The following is a 19,566-nucleotide window of genomic DNA, read 5'->3' on the forward strand; positions in this document are numbered from 1 at the left end:
CCATGAAAAGAAAACCCTTTGAACATAGAGTTCATGCGTGAGCAGTCGGCTCTGGGCAAAGAGTGTCACATTTGGTCATATCGTTCTCCCATTCACTGTGCCCCACAGATCTGCTATAAATGGTATTTAGTTAAGAACAGCAAGCATTAGGGACAGGTTCTGGCACACAGCAGAACCTGCACCCACTTCTGTGCCCAAAAGACGCTCCCATGGACCTTGGCTGTGTGCAGTGGGCACATTGCTTGCCTGCCACCACCCTCCAAGTCCCTGACCGCTTTCTGCTTCGTCTTAGATCAATCGTGTCCCTTCCTACATATATTTTTGTAAGTGTTGCTTAAGCTTTTGAGGTGATGCACCATGTGACAATTATATTAAAGATATTAAACAGAGATACACCAAACTAAAAGAGCTTTTATTTCAGTAGAGGTTAATCCCCATGCCCAAAATGGAGTATTCAGCAGTGTCTGCTGTGGGGAAGATCACACATTTCTGTTAAATGCAATATGAAAAATGTACTTTTGCATTGCCCCAATAATGAGACTTACCCACAAACAATCAGCATGAAATTTGAAACAAAGAATCTTAGTTGAAGTGCACCACGTCAGTCACAAAATACAATCATCAGTCAAAACCAACTGACACATTTTTGAAATACAAATATCTCTAATAGGCTTGAGTGGTTGTACATGACAAAAACAACATCTTCTGACTAAAGGTCTATCTCAATGTCAAGCCTTGGGAAAAAGTGATTGTGTAAGAGGAAATGCTACATCTAATTGACCCCCAAGTAACTTGTGCACCCCGGTGACCAATCTGAACAACAATCATTTAAAAGTTAGAAACGCATCATTCCTGTACCAAGAGTCTGCCAAATTTCACGCAAAATATTCGGATGGCATCAAAGTAATTCACATTCCATTGTTTTCAGTTTCCTAAAGACTAACTAACTCAATTAAAAGTAACCAGTCAACAACTTTGTTTCAGTTTCAGACACACGTAAATTGCAGTTATTGCTAAGAAAAAAATCTGAAATCCTGAAATGCTCAAGTTATGGATAGCACAACAAACCATAGCTCTCACAACTCTTTTGCAAACCATAATTCATATCAGCTTACCCTTGATGCAATGTTTGACTTAATAAATGATCTCACAAGTGGCATGACATATTACCTTACTATAAACATTATGAATGACACAACTATTGAGATAATATGATCTCCTTGTTTAAGTATGAGTTGAAATTCAAGGGTATCTTTTGAAGTCTTCTCATTTATTGTTATAAATATTGTGAGCTCCTGCGCATTGCATTTGGTGTGAGAAGGTTGGTTTGCATGGCAGGTGTGTAAGCTATAGTGAGTTAACCATAAGCGGGGATTCTCAGGGTTGTTTTGGTTTAATTTAAATTAACCACAATTTAATATATATGTATATTGTATAGTTTTTTTTATTTGTTTCATAGTGGTTTCCTTGATTCTGGTGTGGTTACACCAGGATCTTAAAGAATCAGCTCAGTCACAATTTTCAAGAACCATAACTTCACTTTTTATCCAGCTACTACCTACCTGCAACAAAATTGCAAACGTTTTGTATAAAACAGCTATTTAAATCATAATTATTATTTGTATTTCCAAGACGGTCACATGCTTAGTACAAAATTGTCATGCTGTGGGGGGAGAGGTTCATGTTAGAAACAGCTTCTTCCAGCTGCCATGCAATGTGCATAAAATAATGTGAACAATGTTCCGAGTTGCTTGTGTTTTTGAAATTCATAACTATTTTCATATTGATCTTCAGGTTGGTTTTGTCATCCTTCTAAGGCAGACCTCCCTAAGCTCCTTTCAATGTTGATTCTCTCGAGGTCTGTCCCTAGTGCCTTTGCTAGCAGGAACAAAGAGATGGGGAGAGGATGTGGTCTCATGGCTAGACTACCGACTTTGGAGCTGGGAAAGCAAGGTTTGAGACTCAGGGTCGACTGCACATACTGCGATTCTGGGCAAATCACTTACTACTCCTGTGTCCACCAAATAAAATGAATGTGTCCTTGTGTAACGTAACTGGTGCTCATGTAAAGCACTCCAATACTTTCGGGTCTAGTTTGTGCTATATAAATCTGCACACAAAAAAATGAAAATAGAGTGACTCTTGTCCACTATAAGGGAAGCAATTGCCCTGGACTGTGCGGATACTTTGGAAAATCATGATCTCTGGAATCCGAGCCCTCATCCTGGCAAAAGAGACTGAATCTACTCCTTGTCGTCAAAATATGTAATGTCCAGTGGAATAAGGTTTTCCCTTATTGCTAAATTGGGCAACATCAAATTGTGCAAAAAGCCTATTAGCCATATTGTTTTGATGAGATATAGGGCCTTATTAAGAGTTTAGCAGTCCAATGGACTGCCAACACACAGTGACAGTGCGACTACCAGTGGTTCGACCGCCCTATTAAACGTAGGACGTTCGGACCACCATGGGACCACTGCTGCCCCCAGGGATCCGCAATCCCTGATGGTGTTACGGCTGTCTTGAGGCCACAATCAGCTTGGTGGGGCCACTGCAACCCTGCAGCCCACCAAGTATATTATAAGTTTCCTCTCCTCCACGGTTTTCATGGCAGTGAACTCACCATGATAACTGTGGTGGAGAGGAAACAAAGGGGCCCTACAGGGCCCCATGTCACCTCTGGGCTTTGTGGTGCATGCAGGGGGACACATGGTGTGCCCCCCTGTCTGCATGCACCCCAGTTTCTGCAAGGCATTGACTTAGCCGTCCATGGCATGCAGAAACTTGCTTTTAGCAGTCCCATTGCGGTGCCTTTTTTATAGGCATGATGTGGGAAAGCCAGAGGAACGGCCACCAGAGACTTAAAAAGCTGTAATCTGGCGGTGGTTTCTTATGGCTTTGGTGGTCCTGCAGCGGGGCAGTGGCGTGGCATGGTGGCCCAGCTCCAAGACTGCCAAAGTCATAATAAGGCCCATAGTATTACCCACTCTTCGTGCTGAGTAGGAGTGGTTGGAACTCGCAGAGTTTCACTCATTGGAGTTACATAAAAACTCAGCAAGCTTCTGAGGAGGTCTGCAAAAGGGCAGAATTAGCTACGTTGCACAGCTCACACTGATTTTTAGCACTGGGAGCTCGTTCTGCGCTGAAGAATTAGTGAAAATAGCACCACACGGTGTGCCAGAGGATGCTGTTCCTCGTGTAAATTTTCTACTCGAGTGGCATCTAACCACCAATGGCTGAGACCGCTTGCCTTGGGGAAATCTCACCGGGTGTCCTCCTAGTGACCGATAATAGCACTAGGGGATTTCAACTCTTGCTTGCGTTGTACTTTACCCAGTTTGCAAATGACATAATTCACTATGGCTGTGTCAAAGTAGCCAGTGTCTGCCCTTGAACAGGGTCTGGCAGCAATGGAAACGTATGAGTGCTAAGCATTTACTTACAGCATGGTCTCCAGTAAGCATAAATTACAGATCACATGATGCTTAGACCAAGTGAATTGAGTATCAAAGAGTATACAGATGGTGAGGAGCACTCAAAATCGAGGAAACACATTAGTCTGTGCATCTTTCAAAAACATGGAACCACAGCACCCTGAGGAAGTGCCTCGCCTTGTAACAGCTGCTGGGGCTATGCTGAGGCCCGAGGAATGGCAGTGACTGCAATGGTAGAGCCATTCATCTGCAGTCGAGGCGTCAAAGGGGGGCTAAGGAGGTGCTAACTCCAGGCTGTGCAGACGTATACCTTGAGTCACTTGAAGCAAGGACACTTGAACACACCAAAAGCTGTTGCTATCTTGCACAGAGAAGTTCTGAGTATATCTACACCACAGGCTTCAGTGGAATGAAAAACACAAGGCCAATGCTCAGGCTAACACTCATTAAGCGATGGGATGAAGAAGGGAAGAAGTAAATGTATGTAAATGTATTGCGACTTATATAGCGCACGTATCACCCGAAGGCATCAAGGCGCTTGCTTAGGGAACCCGTCCTGGTATTCCCCTGTGAGATACCCCGGCAGGGTATCCACAAGGTGAAAGCCAGGCATCCCGCCGCGAGGGGCCGTAGTGGAGATTAAGCAAGCTATTGCCCAGAGTCGCAGAGTGTGACCCCGTGAGTCGAGTAGGCACTGGAGTGAGAATTGTCGAGTCCGTGGAATTTTTGAGCACGAGACCCGCCGAGGCGGGGAATCGAACCCTGGTCCACAGCCAATCTCAGCTTCCGGGTCTGCCGCCTCTAACCACTGAGCCACGCTTCTCCAGAAGTGTAGTTCTCTTTTGGTTTTCTAGATGATTACTCACTTCTGGGAACAGATGCCATTGAAATGCTGCGGATTTATGAGCAAAAACATTGCTTCCTTGAATTTTAAATTTACAGAAACTCAATTGGTGCTATAAGGCAAAGGGCCTGATTTAGATCTTGGAGGATGGGTTACTCCCGCACAACCTATGGGATTTATATTATGACGGACGGGATATGCGTCACTATTGTACCAGAGTAACCTGTCCGCCAAGATGAAATCTGGCCCAAAGTCCCACACTTACATAGAGTCAACTGTGGACATTTGAGTGCCAGAAAGTGATTCCATGGAGCAATTTAAGAAGTACAAGTGTGACAGATGACATCCCAGAGATCCCAGAGACAGTAGAGTTGCTTGAAAACACTGCCATGGTGAGACATGTACATGTGCTAGGAGATCCTGTAGAGATATTAAAGTGACTTATTGAATTCCAAGGATAAAGAAGAATTAACGGTGTCATAAAAAACAGGGTTTTCAGTTGCTTTCAGAAATACGTGGAGGGGAACGCTGCTTAAGGTAGGCAGTAGGAAATTCCAGTGTGTGTTAGCAAGACAGGAACAATGGCAGCAGCAAAGAGCATGAATGAGCCTATGAATTTGTCAAAGTTACACAGCGCTAGGTGGCAGGTAAGGAACAGATGTTACTGAAGATAAGTAGGTCATTGTTTGCAAAGGGCTCATTGAAAGGAGCCTGGAAGATGGCGACTGCTAACCAGTGGAGGGTGTTCAAAATGCTAGAGCTGGAAGGGTGGGCAGAATGACCGATGACCAAACTGGCAATGACATCCTAAACAAGCTGTGGACACTGGAACAGAAAGGCCAAATAGAATGAACAGCTAATATACAACAGAGAGGGAAAAACAGAGAATCAACCTTACAAAGCACACACAAGAAGTGAAAGCAAGGAGAAGTGACAATATTAATCTAATCTAAAAAAACAAAAAGGACAATCAAAAACAGTGCCTTAGTTGTGTTGAGTGGCAACCGGTATGAGAAAATCCCTTAATTCTGTTGGTCGGCACACTGAGAACCATAGAGATGGGCGTCTCAAAAAATCAACACATCCAAAACCTTCTCCTCACCAAGATCATCTTTAAAAGAGACACTGACACTCAGTGCTGTTGGTGAAAGACATGAATAAAAATCTAAAATTGTTTGTATCTTTTATCATTACAGGTCTTCAACCTTTCCTACATTTGTAATTTCGGGTCAGATCGAGGCATTTGTGAACGCAAAAAGCCCTTTCCAAACGTACAAACCCCAATAGCGATTCAGTAACCTGTTATTGAATTGCAATTGGGGTTGCAAATCGGTTTTTGGAAGGGGCGTGTTTGGGGCATCCCTTCCAAATAATGAGTTGCATTGGTATGTACGAATGATTTGCGACCAAAATGCAGTCGCAAAACATTAGCACCTTACCGCCAAAGTTGGTGGTAACTCACTTGCAAATGGGAAAGGTCCCCTTTGAGAATGGTTGAAAAACAAGATTTAAGAGCCACTGCCTACTCTTAAGAAATGAAACTTAAACGTTTAATTTTTTTCTTCTTGTGGAAAACAGCCTGTATGAAAATAAAATGTTGCTTTATCTAAAAGCAATCACACACATGGTGGTCTGCTGACCACCTCATTAGTATTCATGAGGTATGTCTACTTGCGACTCACTACGAATCGCTAAATTAAACTCATGAAGTGCAAACTTTAGGAATATCAATTTCCAAATAGCGATGCTCAATAAATCGCAATTGGGAAATCGTTAATCCTAATCTTCATACATCTAGCCCTTCATGCTTATTAAAAATGCACACCACCAAAAGCATATTCCAGAAAAATGAAAACACTTACATAAAGGATAAGTTTATAATTTGCACAAACCATGTTTGGATTTATATATTAACAAACAAAGTCAACAAAAATGAAGAAAACATAGACTGTGTGACTGATATTGCAAAAACATGTATAAAAAAATGAATTCTCTATTATAGGCATGCCTTTGCGTTAGTTACGAAATAGTTAATTGTGTCCTTTTTTCATCTAAGGTTGACTGCCTATATGGTCAAGATGTACTCCATTGCCTATGAACTGATGACTGTGAACGCTGTTCCTATATGCAAAAGCGTGGAGTGGCTTCTCGTACATAGGCAACTATCAGATGGGGCGTTTCAAGAGACTGGTCAGGTGTTTGCTGACCCTATGAAGGTAATTAAACTACTAAGGTTTCCATTTTACAGTGTACACCTTATATACTCTAGGGAGAACAGTATTTCAAGATATTTACAATAAATAATTTCTGGACCCATTTGTGGAGGGGACATAGCATTGATCGTGTAATGTAGTAAATTCCATAAAAATTAAAATACAGATAATCAGTTGGGAAATATCCAGTCATGTGCTAGAAGAAATGTAATTACCTACTGATGACTGTAGTTCTCTTGGGTTGGTATCTTTCACAGATTCAGCTGCTTGAATCGTTTGAATGTAGAGACCCCCCTTTTGAGGATGTTTTGCAAGCTCAAATGAGATGGTTAAAAGCTGTGCAGCAAAAGGAGTTGTCCATAAGGTGCCTGTTTGTGAAAAACAGATTTCCACAGATTGATGATTGTATAAATATTTAAAAAAACAAAATACATAATTATTTTGTATTTAATGTTGTACAATTCTGGAAAACTCAATAAAGTTGGTTTAAAAAAATGAGGTGCTTTTTCATGAGGCCACCTTTGGCACTACCAAACCAGTTTACTGTATGAAATCAGTTATGGGTGCTGGATAAGCCATCAGCTGTGTGGCCGCCAATGAAGGAACTACTGATAAAACCATTGGTTGTTCTTTTTGAAGGCATTCATGAAAGAACTATGAGAGAGCAAAGTAGCTAACAGACCCACAGCTGGCAAGGGTTCCAGGACACTTAGGGCCCGATTACGACTGATTACGCCAAAGCTGCAGTCAGACTGCCCACCAGATTAGGAGTTGCCTCCTGTCTGGCAGGCTTTGTTTTAGACGTTCCCCCGGTGGTGCCCTGAAAATGGGCAAAGCAATGGGGACGCCTAAAACAGTTCTTGCACGGCATGGACTGTAAAATCCATGCCGTGCAGGAACTAGTGTGGGGGCACAACGTGCATCAACAGGGCGTGAGGCACCAGAGGGCCTGTAGGCCCCCTTTGTTTCTTCTCCGCCATGATTTTCATGGCGGTGGAAACTTGTAATAAGCTTGGTGGGAGCACATCGGTCCCGCCAAGCATATTGCTGCCTCCTGACTGCCGCAACACCACCAGGAAATGGCGTTCCCTTGCTGCTTCAGAGGGGCTTCCCACAGCATAAAAGGGCTGTTGGGTGACTGCCCCTGCCGCGCCCCCGTGAGTCTGGCAGTCCGTGGGCAGCCAAACCCGTAACCAGGGCCTCAGTGATGGTGGCTGTTTCTACTTCTCAGAAAACCGATTAAGACCATCATGACAACAAGATTTTAGGTGGAAAAGATGTCTGTATTTCTGATGAGGTGGATTGTGTGCCAATTTGTGCACAGAATATTCTGTAGTATCATGCAAACCATTTTGGATACAGTGGGTTACCATAATCATCTAACTATCTGTCTGGTATCAGCTTTCCACACAGTATAATCATTTTTTTTCTTACTTTCTACCAGGGTGAGGCAAAAGACTCATTAACAGCATATGTCCTCATATCCCTAAAGAAAGCAGAAGGGATATGCAAATCATCTATTAAGGTACTCAATCTGTCTGCCTTCTTTTAAGCACTCTTACAAACATGATTATTAAATTAACAGCAGATGCTGACAAGCTCTCCTTTTTCCTGTCTGCTTATTGCACAGTACACTTCCATCAATGTTGTGATTTTTGTTTACAAATGTGTTTTCCTGAAACAAAGATAATAAGAGAGATGCTAAACATTGTAAGAGGACCGATTGTGCTATTGCCATGGAGCAAGGTGTGTAGTTACTATCATCTAACTATTCATACGTTTTACTATTAGGCAAGTGTGGGGTGTCCATCATTGGACATTTCAAAGATTTGCTAAGATCAGCAAAAGTGGTGTTTCCAAAATTAGATAATATTGGAAATATATTGTGTTCTTTTCATCAAGACAACTGCCTTATAAGAACGGTACTTTACATTAACTTATTCATCATCATCACCTTTAATAATCAAATATAACTTGTTTGCCACATAACCATAGGATGGACAATTTCTGGGACGATTTTAGGAGTAGGGCTATACCAATCAGTATATCAAATTAGACTTTTCAGATGATCAGACATACAGCATCCATACATGTCAATGCACCCTTCGCCCTAATCAATAGTTGAAGTATATGTTTGCAGGGTGACTAAAACAAAGGGCAATCTAACAGATGATTACAAATGCAAATTCTTTCAGATTCTTCAAAAATAAAACAGCTACCATCTAAATAAGCTAAAAATGGTAGCCCATGTATTAATATTATCATGGCTTGATTGTGGTAATGCGATCCTAGCAGAAATTCCATGCTTCCCCCTGACTACAAGTAAGGCGATATACCACTGTAGTGCTTCATTAATATCAAACACAGAAAGATTCAACCAGATCGGATCAAGCTGAAAAATTGGATGTATGACCTATAAATCCATCAAATTAAAAAGATGAGTTATCTGACTAACCTGTTGAAAATATCCAATAGCAAACGATCATCAAGAGGCATACATGGACGCCGATTCACCAAAATGCTAGGGATAGCAGGAGTGACATCACACACTCTTCGAACTTAGAGGCATCAAAGGAAATGGCTACATATGACCTTTGACACAAGATTTTCTCAGGAAGTGATGTCACTTGACCAAAACCCGGATTATATCACAAAAATTGACATCACTGAAGTTACATTATAACTGTGCCATTACTATAAAAATACAACACACATGTCTCTTTTGGATCTACCTATATTAGTGTGCTGCCATAATATTTGAAAGTGATGGGGATGTAATATAAAGACTTGCCCTAGATTTTAATGAGTAATGCGAATGTACCGGACCTCTTCTGAATGAGTTTGGAGGTAAGGGGTGCTCTTCACAAAAACAGTTTGAAAGAAATTGGTCAAGTTGTGCAAATGTTTCAGATAAATTTGCTAAAAAGCCATGGGCTACAAAAGAGCAGCGTTAAAAATATAAGTTATTTCATATGTGCCAGACCATTGAAATCTGACGTTCCATAGTAGTTGAACCCCTTTTTTTCAGAATGTGCTATAGGTGCCCCATACCAAAAATAAACTCTGTTGTGCCATGGCCAGCATGTTGCAATGGGTGTCACCTATATGCCAACAATTATATTTAATATGTGAGTGATGGAATTGTGCTGTTAATATTATCATGTACCATAGATGAACCTGATGTTAACATGTACCTCTAGTATGATAGGGCTAGCATGTTGTCAAGTGAGGAGAATGCAGTTCCTAGGGGGTAGAAGGGAAGGGAAAGACAAACCTTTTGTCATGTTGCCCTCACACACCCCGAAAGGTGTCATGCTTCATCATTGGGCCTTGCTCCTCCTTGGGCCAGCGCTGCAATGCTCGATGGGCTCACCGTTTCCAGGGCTCTTTATCGGAGATCTTTTTTGGAGAAGCCGTTGGGTGCGTGAGGGTAAGGGGCCAATGTGGGATGTGGTGCACGTGTAAAAGTGGTCTAAAATGGGTCAGGGTCAGTCCTAGGCACAATACATTTTAATGGTCAGGTAGATCCTGCCTGATTAAAAGAGTTGGATACCCTAACGGATTGTAATGATCCTACCAGATGATATCCCATGGGCAACTTTGAACAACTGATCCTGGTTAATACAATAGGAATCTCTCTCACTGAGCTTCGTGCACACTCCTTGCACAGCCGTTGCCTGTGCAGACCGTTGCCACATTCCCTAGAAGCCCGTTCTCTAGTGGATAACCAGGTTTCATCCTTAAATTTGGGCACCATAATCCCCACGCCAGCCCAACCCTTTTTCTTATTATTGGACTCACACGTGTCTATATATAGTGGGTTAATCTACGGATACTGCCCTACAACATGGTCACCTATACCTTAGGTCCCTACTATTCTCAACCACCCAACTACTTATTTATTAGTGATACCATACGATCACTTTCCTCATATAGACTACTACTCTCTAATTTCACACTGGAATGGTTCTGCATGAGAGCGACATCTAACATACAAACCGGCTGGACACTATAAATCTGCACCCAGTCCTCATGATAACTTCCCATTAATGCGCTCTCTTAGATCTAACTATTACATCCAGTCCACTAATAGCGTTAGACAACAGCAATCCTATCTAAGCATCCATTACAAGTGGCATTAGACTACAGCAATCCCTTCAATGCGCCCATCACCTTTTTACAGGTACCCTATCTAAGCGTCCCTTAGTAAACACTCTTTTTCACACCATCACACTGTCACCTGCAAGCATGCCCACAACATACATTAAAAATTACCTGAAGATCCAGTTTTTATTATATTAATAGTGAATAATATACAATTATTCACTGTTAGTGTGATTAAAAACGAGCTAACAACAAGGAGGGTGAAGCCGCCCCTGTCTTCTTGGCACTGATTTTGCCACATTTGGGTCACAAAGGCACTGCCAGAAGTCGCAGGGAACAAGCCAAGGGTTGCAACTACGAACCCTGGCGACCCTTCCATGGAGGCATAGAGTGTCTTCAACTTGAGTCACACAAATTCATAATATCCCATATATGTCTGTCTTATTGAGCCATTACATTAAAACATAAAGTTATCAGACTAGTTGGCTGAAAATGTCAAGTGCTAACAATTATCTAGAGACATTGGGAAGCAGATTTACAAACATAAAATGCATCACAGCAAGGCAACTTGCTGCACTCCATGAAAGGAAGAGGGCAGGAATGTGTCATATTTACTAATGTATGGTGCATTCTTTTTTTTTTTTTACTTCCTGTCTTAAGACATTCAGGCTATTTGTTTAATACAACAAGTTATAGTGTTCAAGGCAGAGTCCATAATTCTCCAGTATAAAAAAACACAAATATTATACATTGTACATCTATTTAACAGGAGGCACTAGTTTTGCAGATTAAGCGTTATTGCACCTGGTGTTTTTCCAATAAGGCAGGGCCCAATTATGCTTACCAATACTAATTTGTATTGTTTTAGCTGTGCAACCTCTAGATCAGCGCATTACCTGCCCTGAGGCTTGCATAGGCATGTCTACGAACTATCTGGCGCCCCTGAAGGGCCTGCCCCATCCTGTTGGCGTGTGCAGGCCCCCATATGTCCCTTGGCCTGGCTGCTGATGGCATCAGCTCCCAAAAAGTGGTTAGTTGTGTGTGGCTAAATGTTACATCCTGCATCCACTCTTTCATGGAAGGGGTACCCCTCCTCCCCAGTGCATAGCTACCCTCCGTTTAGCAAAAAGCAATAACATAGCATGTAGTTTTCGAGTCTTGACTGGTGTGTCTCTGACATATCCCAGTAGTCCCAGCAAGGGATCCGGATCGTCCCCGATACCAATGATCTCATGTGTTGTGGTGAATATTTCAGACCAGAAGGTGGCCAACCTTGGACAACTCCATGGCATGTGCAAGAACGTAGCTGGGGCAAAGCCACATCTCCAGCAGCCGTCGTCTGCCTTAACCCCCATGCGGTGCAGATGAGAGGGGGTCCTATAAAATCTGTGGAGCTATTTAAAATGAATCAAGCATAGCTTGTAATTGGGGGACAGGGCAGTGAGTTAATTGCAAAAAAAGGTCCACTGTTCCTCCGTTAACGGAGTTTACAGTTCAACATTCCACGCTTGAAAGGCCCTGGACGTCAACAAGGGGGTGGAATTCTGCATATTATTGTAAATTCTCGTGATGAGTCTACGAGGGGAGTCTGTCTTAGGTATGATCTCAAGGGTAAACAATGTGGGAGGGGGGTAGGGGAATGTGCCATGCAGAGCTCTACATGTGACCCTGAGTTTATGATAGAAAAATATTTCGGAGAAGGATATTACGCGCTCCTCTGCGGGTTCAGGGGGAGATCTGAACACCTCCTCCTGGTAGAGGTCCACAAAGGTCCGTAAGCCCATATTCTGTGTCAGTGCTCTGCTGGAGCTCTCCCAAATGGTCGGTAGCAAAGGATTGTGTGCCAGGGGGAGGGACAGAGCATATAGAATTTTGTGATGCACCCTTTCCTGGAGTTTACCCCATGCCCACCTCAGGGTTTCAACTGTATCAATGTCTCCACAGGGTCGTTTGCAGGCCTGATATAGGGCCACCTGGAGAGGAACTAGAGCGGCGACATCCATCTCCACAGTCGTAGGTGGCTGAAAAGGAGTTGTGTGTGCCCAAAAAAGTAAGATCTGAGTCTCTGCACTAAGAGCATTCTATTGGATGTCCGGAGCACCCAAGCCACCCTGTGACAAAGGTAGAGTCAAAAGTTCCCACCAGATCCATGCCTGTCGACCCGCCCAGATCATGGCGATTAGTGAAGATCGAATGGAATTAAAAAAGGTTTGTGTGAGAGGAATCGGGATATTAACAAATACGTTCAACAGTTTCGGCAGTACCACCATTTTAGCAATGGCTATTCTCCCAGTCAGGGACAGGGGGAGACCAGCCCATGCAGTGACCTTGTCCTCAAACCATGACACTGTCTGCCCATAATTCATGTCTCAAACTTCTTGCATGTTTCTGCTGAGCCAAACGATATTTCATTGGGCCTTCGTCCCAAGTTAATGGGTAGTCAAGAGAGAAAGGTGTAGTAGCATCTGTCAAGGGAAATATAGTTGACTTAGGCCAGTTTATAGAGACTCCAGATAGACCCCCAAATTTGATCAGTTCACAGAGGATAGGAGCTGTATTCGTCTCCAGATGTCCAATGTATAGGGTGACATCGGCGGTGTATAATGAAATTAGGAGGCCCCTCGAGCTAAACCCCAAGCCCCTAGCAGGGTGATGTTGCCTAATTTGTGCTGCCAGAGGTTCCCACGCAATATGGTGAACAGGTCCGACAGCATACCGTTCACTCTGATCCTTGCGGATGGCCTCATATAAAGCAGTCGCACAAGACTAAGGAAAAGGGGGCTAATCACATCCTCTCCAGGACTGCAAAGAGATATGTCCACTCAACAGAAAAATAGGTCTGAAGGTTATGTGATGTGGAACGCCCAGGGATAAAACCTGATAGATCTGGGCGGGCGATCAGTGGGAGAAGAGGCTGCAGTCGATTAGCGACCAGTTTTGCAAGGATTTTAATATCCATATTTATCAACGATAGTGGTCGACAAGTGTCGTGTTCATCTTCGGGTTTCCTGGACTTAAGCAGAGTAATTATAATGGCCTCTCACATTGAGGGCAGTAAAATATCCGTGGTCTGGGCCTCCAAGTAAAGCGTTCCTGAGCATAGGTTTTATAGAAAGCGGTTATTAAGCCATCCGATGGGAGACTCCTAATCACCTGGATCACATACTCAACTGCAAAGGGAACGTCCAAGTATTCCCTATGCCCCCGTCCCAGCCAAAACAGCTGAAGGGAGTCAAGGAAAGGCCTGAGGTACTCCTGAACAGATCCATGGGTTGTCGAGTATAGTGTGGCTTAGAACTGTGTAAATTTGTTCAATATTTCTTGTGGGCCTCTAATCATTTGTGGATGGTTACCCCTGACTTCCGTAATATAAGCAGTTGAGCCTAGGGCTCAAAGCATTGATGCTAGGGTTCTCCCTGGCCTGTCCCCCTCCCCATACCGCCTGGCTTGTGTATACTTGCCTAGAAATTTTACTTCAAGCTGGGCCTCCTCCTCAAACTCTAGCAATTTTTCCTTCAATTGCACTACCAAGAGTGTGATCATCAGTGGTATAAAATTGTGTTTCAAGCTCCTTAATCTGTTTCTCTAAGAAAGATAGAGTGCCTCTTATGGCCTTCAGTACCCCGCCTGACGAGCTATACATTGACCTCTGATTACCACCTTAAAGGCCTCCCACAAGGAGGCCTGGATGGAGACCGAGTCAGCATTAAGAGCAAAGTAATCAATTAGGTCCCCTCTTATCTCTTCCTTAAAAGCCGCATCCAGCAGTGCGTGAAGCCGCCAACTGAACATTTTGGTAGGGGAATTCGGCAGCATGAGGTTTTGTAGACTGGGTGCATGATCCGACAAGGACCTTGTGAGGTGAGAAACTGCACAAGTCCTTGTCGCCACGTCCAGCGACACCAGCCAATAATCCAGCCTGGACCCGGCCTTGTGAAACTCAGATATACATGTACCTTCCCTAATTAATTGAGGATGGTTTCGGCATATGTCTATTAGATTTCCGTCGGATATGATGGCATTTAGTGCAGCACTCGCGTTAGTATGATGTACTTACCCACTGGGTCGACGTGAGATTCGCACTTCTTCCAGTCCAATCCTTGCCTCACAAGCACCACCACCCCACGGGAATAATTAGAATATATGGAGGAGTAGACATGTCTCCATCGTCTATGCTTCTACCTAGTGGAGGGCGTGGTTTCCAGGTGTGTCTCTTGTAAGAGGCACAAATCAATGTGATGCCTTAATAGGTAGGAGTGGACTAATCGTGTCTTTCTATGGTCATTTAGACCACAAATGTTCAAAGTTAAAAAACTTGGACTCGTCATAGCAGAACCATTGTGGTCCAAAGAAATTCCATGATGTGGGTCCTAAATGCACCGATCCCCTCAGTGGCTATACAGTGAGGCGGTACGATGCGTTTGACTGGGTACTGAAGGAGTATAGACTGTGATTCCCAAGAATGTTGTACTAGACTGTGAAGCATAATACTGGCCAACAAGAAACCATTAACCTCCCCCTACACCCCCACCCACTCCAACCCCCCAAACAGGTTGTGTGAAACCCTTCCCTACCAACATTGGCAAATACAAGTTGCATCCCTATCAGGGCAGAACAACAATCAGGAATTCTCCCTGGGAGCGCGGTGTCCACTGGCATCCACCCCGGCCAAGAGCAGGGTGGCCAAGAATAAAGCAGAGGGCCAAATCAATGTAGCAAAGCATAATGTGCAGATACTCAAAAAGTTAGCGGCAGCCACTTTACAAATTTAATATCCGACTCCAAAAATAAGGACAGTACTGGACCTGGCTATACCTAAACAAGAATAATCACAATTGTAAACTTAGATGAACTCGTCCCAGCTAAATTGTTGTCACTCAACCTGTCGATCGATGCATCCTCGGCTCCAGGGCTGTGCATCTGCTTTTTCTTACCACCTACATGTTTAGCACATTTTTGTGTGGATTTTGCGTCCGTAAAGAACTGTGCGTTCCATCTTAGGACACCTTGAGTCGGATACCACAACGAATAGGGGATCTCGGCTTCTAGCAGGATTTGTTTTGTAGGCTGGAACTCCCGGCGTACCTCCTGTACCGCCGGTGTAAAGTTCTGGTAGGATGAAATTGTATTCCCTTGATGGGTAATGATCCCTCGTTCCCTGGCTAGTCTTAGGATAAGGTCACGGTCCTGATAGTTCAAAATCCGGGACAAGATTGGCCGCGGTGTGGCACCAACCGGTGGCTTGGGGCCCAAGAGGTGGTGTGCTCGCTCGACCGTGAACACTGCAGATATGTTCTGATCAGAACGTTCATGGAGCAAGTCGGCAATGTAGACCTCCATTTTAGATATAGCCGTCATCCCTGGAGTTCCTGTGAGCCTAATTTTGTTTCAATGGGAGCAGATCGCCAAGTCCTCGTTCTTGGATCGGATCAAGCCCAGTATTTTGTCCATATGTAGGAGTTGCTCTTTAGTTTCAATCTGAAACTCATGAAAGTCTGAGTTGCGATTTTCCAGCACATCCAGCCGCGTCTTGTTCACCCCCACCTGCTTTTTTATGGCATCCAGCTGGGACGTAAGCACATCCAACTTTGTGTCTATGGTACGGAGGCTGGAGCGCTTTTCCGTACCATAGCGTGCGCAGGTCCTCACCTCGATCCTCAGTCTGTGATTCGGGCGGACATTCTGCACTCCCTCCGGATCCTGCTCCATTGTTCTGGTGGCCCATCTGTTATCGAATGTTAATTTTGGTTGTTTGGCATCCTGTTTCTCCATGGTGGCAGTGCTGTGTGACACACGTGTTGGTGTATGAGTGCAATAAGAACACCCCTATGGTGCGCACCTCTCACAGTCCCTCTATCGGATCTCACCGGCACTTTATCCGCTACCACCAGTGCGTGGCAATCTCAAGACTTCGGGTGGGGCGGGCAGGGTGCTGGAAAAACACAAGCTGAGCAGTTCTCTCTATGTCATGAGCAGGTATTACTCACAGCCCCTGTTACCTTATGTGCTGGCCCAGTAATGTTTGCACCTCAGTTCAATCATCAAAGAGCGTAATTCTTTGCCCCGCCGGGGGAACAGCACGGGACCCCGTGGCAGCCTGAGCAGGCCCCACCCTCCGTAGCGCCCAGCTGGGTTACCGTGACTGCTGTCCCGCGGGCCTAGTCAGCGCAACTGCAAATATGGGTGCCTGCACACTCTCCTCTGCACAGGGGGTTCTCACTGTCTCTCCTGCTCATCGGTCTGTTGCATCGGCTCATGAGCCCAGGTCTGCCTGACCTACCTCAAGATTGTGGCTGCCTGGACAAGCAGCGGGACCCCAGCCAGCAACTCGGGGGTTAGCCTCACCCAGCATTGCCAAGGGATAGGCACGTACTTACCCAGCCATGTGGGTGAGTCCTCACTGGTCAGCAAATTCTCTGATAGGGACCCTCGGCCCGCACACAGGAATCACCCGGGGCAGCGATAGCGGCCCCGCGATCGCACGACCCCGTAGCCCAGCTCAGCCTCACCGGAGAAGAATGCGCTATCCACACAGCCGCACGGTAGGTCACCAGGTACCAGGCATCAGGCTCATGTGGGAAATATACCTCCCGACTTCAGCCTCACTGGCTGAGGGCTCCAGCGGTCCCGGACAGGCCACATGTAGACGAGGTCACCATAGCGTTGTGAAGGCAGCTTGCGGCCAAAGTTGCAGATCTCTTCGGGTCGGGCCGCTGCAGGGGAGATGTAGGGGCACAATGCTAGCAGTGATGACCCTCCATTTGTTCGGATTTGGATAGGATTATTTTCTCGGCCGGCAGAGCGCAGCATCTTGCCGCGCGGTCAGACCACGCCCCAATCTATGGTGCATACTTGCTCTTTCTATGTGCCTGCACACTCTGTGCAGTCTAGCTCTAATGCAGGAACCCAAGTGCCATAGTGCAAGGGTGCCTGCGTTACAGGCAGGATTGTTCTTGTGCAGAAAGGTGCACCTTCCTGCACAAAAACCATCCTTAGAGCTCCTTACCTCTTTCTATATGTGCTGCAGAATGCTGCACACTTAGGAGGAAAGGAGAAGAAATACAGATATTTCTCCTCTGTGCGCGTCTATTGGAAAGTAGTACAATTTTGATGTATTCACAGGATTACTACTCTTAGTAAATCTGGGAATGCATCAAAAAGCATGTGTGGATGCATGGAAACACCCACTCTCCACCCATGTAATGCATTCATGGGGCAGAATAACACAAGGCAGTGATTTGCACTGCCTTGCGTTACTCAAGATTTAGTAAGTCACACAGGCCTACGCAAAGTGGCATTACGTAGCTTAGAAAATCTCCCTTAAGTCCTTGCTTTACGTGGCTCCACCTTGCTTTACACGTTGGCAACGCAAGGGCTTCATGATCTTTGCCAGAGTATCTTCAATGTGCGTCATGTAAATTCATAATATCCCAAGCCACAAAGCAGTCTATTTTGGGTAGTGTAGCCATCATTTGGAACCCTTCACCCAGACAACTAAGAATGCAATCCTCCCTTTGGGCATCAATAGGGTCTCAAAACATACATATGTAAACTGTACTTGAGCTAGTCATTAACACACAGACCATGTCTAAGTCAACCCCTCTTCTCTTATATTTCAATAATGTCCTCGTCTCTTACATCTTCTTTCAATCGCTGAGGGATATTGATGATAATTTTATGTACTGTGATTTATGCTGTTTATGTCAGCTTTTCCTAGCTTTTTTCCTTGCTTCCTGCATTTTATATATATATATATATAATATAAAATCAGACACTGAAGGCCATTTACCGACTACATAAATGAGAGTCCCACCTCAAACTTGATGAAAAAGATAAACCCAGGAATTTACAAAATTTTTCTTTAAATTCTTTTTATTAATAAAAGAGACCAACAATGCATACACAAACATCGACCAGAGTACATTGGGTGACCATTGTTACACATATTCTGATGCGGACTTCCAAAGTAAAAGGCAATCAATTAAAAAGAAAGAGAACGTAGCTAGGTGTCCTCCTGCTCCTCACTATCGGGATCTAATTCTGGAGGTGCACAGATATCGCCTCGGTAGGTATTCCAGGGTCCCCAGACCTTGACCCATTTGCGGGGACGCCCCCTGGACACATACACAGACTTCTCACGAAACATACACCAGTCGAGGTCCTCCATCCAGGGCCGGATCCAAGGCGCCCGAGAAGCACCCCAAAGCCGTGCAATATTACGCTTGGCAACCGCACAAGCGAGAGCCACCCAGACCTTACCATGGCTCGGCAGGTCCGTAGGCTCCCACACATTCAACAAACATCTTCTCGCTTCCATCTCGACCCTCACTCCCCACACTTCACTAATTTTTGAATGGATCTTGGTCCAGAAATCACGGATCCTCTCACACTCCATATATATGCAGGAACATCCCAGGCAGGCCACACCCCCTTCGACAATCGGCAGACTCAGCCAAACCCATCCTCTGCAGTCTCGGACCAGTAGTGTAAGAACGGTGCAGAATCCTTAGCTGAACCAAACGGAGCCTCATGGGGACCGCCACCTCCCTGGGGGACACCACCGCCTCCCTCCAATCCTCCTCATCAAGCACAAATCCATCGGCAACCCATTGTTCGCGTAATTGCACCAAGGGGTCCTCAGTGTGGTTGATCAGCTTGCTATACGTTAATGAGATCGTTTTAGTGGGGACAAGGCCGTCTAGCAAACGATCCTCCAATGGGGAGGCCACCGGTGGAGTCTCACCCCCAGTGATAGCGGCCCCCAGGGCATGGCTGATCTGTAGGTATCGAAATCGTTCCGTCTGATTCAGCTGATACTTGGCCTGTAGTTCCTCAAACGTCAACATCCTGCTCTTACCCCACACATCACGCACCTGAGTTATACCAATCAAGTCCCACCGGTCAAACCCTTTCATTTTCCAAAGCATCCCCAATTTCTCAGAGCTCCTCAAAGGAGTAGCCAGTGTCAGGC

General features: G+C 44.8%; 1 protein-coding gene across 1 annotated transcript in view; it reads left to right on the forward strand.

Annotated features, from left to right (window-relative positions):
• Positions 1-19,566, forward strand: part of LOC144752100 (complement C3-like) — a 1,799,539-nt gene that overhangs the window by 1,286,316 nt on the left and 493,657 nt on the right. The window contains exons 26-27 of the mRNA XM_078640046.1: positions 6,335-6,494; positions 7,936-8,016. Of these exons, the coding sequence (XP_078496172.1) occupies positions 6,335-6,494; positions 7,936-8,016 (241 nt within the window). The remainder of the gene's footprint in view (positions 1-6,334; positions 6,495-7,935; positions 8,017-19,566) is intronic.

Source organism: Lissotriton helveticus, chromosome 1_1 (assembly GCF_964261635.1).
Source record: "Lissotriton helveticus chromosome 1_1, aLisHel1.1, whole genome shotgun sequence".
In the NCBI taxonomy this organism is placed as follows: Eukaryota; Metazoa; Chordata; class Amphibia; order Caudata; family Salamandridae; genus Lissotriton; species Lissotriton helveticus.